At 50.3% G+C, this 1,720-nt stretch overlaps 1 protein-coding gene across 1 annotated transcript; it reads right to left on the reverse strand.

The window, feature by feature from the left end:
• Positions 1–74: 74 nt before the first annotated feature.
• Positions 75–1,466, reverse strand: LOC108865238 (uncharacterized; the record flags this gene model as incomplete). The annotated part of the gene is made up of 1 exon (XM_018642074.1): positions 75–1,466. A coding segment is annotated over exon 1 (1,392 nt), but the record flags the coding sequence as incomplete, so codon positions are not given.
• Between the last annotated feature and the right edge of the window lie 254 nt (positions 1,467–1,720).

Raw genomic sequence — 1,720 nt, forward strand, 5'->3', positions numbered from 1 at the left:
GCTTCGAGTTGCCTCACTCGTTCGATGATCTGTGGTTTCAAAGCGACCGGTGTCCTTCGGGGAGGGCATTGTACCGGCACCACATCGTCTTTCAGCTGGATCTTTACCTTGCCTGGCAGACGACCGACCCCTTTGAAAACGTCGTCGTATTCTCTCAGTAAGTTTTCCAGCTGATTTTCTTGCTCCATGGGTGTCACCAAATTCACGAACTCCACATTGTCTCCCATCTTGATGCACCCCAGAGCCAGAGACTCACTTGCGCCCAACAGTGGTTGTTCTGGTAAATCCACAATCTGGAAGGTGACTTCTATCGACCTCGAGTTATTGAAGAGAACCGCCGAAACCTCGCCGACAGCCCTTGAGTAGTCTCCGTTGTACATACGTAGATTCATCGACGATTTCTTCATGGGCGCAATTGCGCCTTGAGCTCTGAGCTGTTTGTACATCTGCAGAGGAAGTAGGTTTACTGTTGCCCCTGAGTCAATCTGTAGCCTGACAATCCGATCACGGCCTTGATACCTCAGTGTCAGGTTTCCAAACACTCGTTTTTTCTTCTTCCTTATCCCTTGCTCGGGCATCACAGCAAAAGCTTCGTTTTCGTCACTCTCGTAGTCAGTGCTCGTTTCCCCCTCGTCGTGTATGAAGTTCACTCTATTCGATTGCCTGCACGCCTTTGCGAAGTGTCCGAATTTGTTACACTTCGCGCACTTACGATCTTTGGCTGGGCAAACTTGTCCGGGGCGATGCACATATTGACAGAACTGGCATTTTCCACCTTCTGTTTTGCTCTGGCCAGCTGACTGTCTAGAGGCCCTCTCTCCCCTCACTTTGTGCACTGCCTCCTCTTTCACCGCGCCACTGATCTCCGCCGTAGTCGAAATCATTGGCAACGATCGCGAGGATCTCCTTAACACCTCGATGACCGACCGAAGGTCATTCTTATCATTCTGAATCACTCGATCCTTCAAGCGATCACTATCCAATCCGAGCACCAATCGATCGCGAATCATCTCATCTTTGACCTCCGTTGGGAATTCACAATCTTCCGCCAGTTCGCACACCTTCTCGAGGAAACGTTCGAAGTCAATACTTCCTTGATTGCACGCGTAGAATTTTTCGCGTACGACCAAAACGTTCTGTTTGCCACAGTATTCCTTCTCCCATGCCTTGACAGTCGATTCCAGAAGAGGACTGGGGATATTTGACTCCGCCGCCAATTTGATGACGTCGACCGAGTTGTTCGCTACCGTGACTTTAAGCGCTCGCAATTTACTCTTGCACTGGGGTCCTAGAGCTGTTCTGAAGTGTGATAGCTGCACCTCAGGAGTCTGTCCGAAGATGCCGTTCGAGAGCGCGTAATCGTAAAAGTCCTCTCTGAATTCCAGCCACTTCTTTCTCCTGTTGGGTGGGAAAAGCGGCAACGGGGTCGGCAAGGGTAGCGTACCCGGATTCGTGCTCTTCGCCATCCTATCCTTGAGTCACTTCTTGATGTTCGCACTATTCTGACACCAGTTTCTTAGTCGATGTTCCTAACTATTCCTGTAGATCCCTATCCAAGGAATAGACGATGCGTGCTCCACAATGAGTTGTAGTCAACTGTTTTATTGTCTCTGGCTAGTGCTGCTAGAGGGCTCTGGCGTGCGAACGCGCATTATTCGAATCCCATACAAACAGAGAGCCTCTTCTGCTCCTCAACACTGGCGGGGTTCTCTTCATTGCG

The sequence above is a fragment of the Galendromus occidentalis genome, unplaced genomic scaffold (assembly GCF_000255335.2).
Source record: "Galendromus occidentalis unplaced genomic scaffold, Mocc_1.1 scf7180000076507, whole genome shotgun sequence".
Classification (NCBI taxonomy): Eukaryota; Metazoa; Arthropoda; class Arachnida; order Mesostigmata; family Phytoseiidae; genus Galendromus; species Galendromus occidentalis.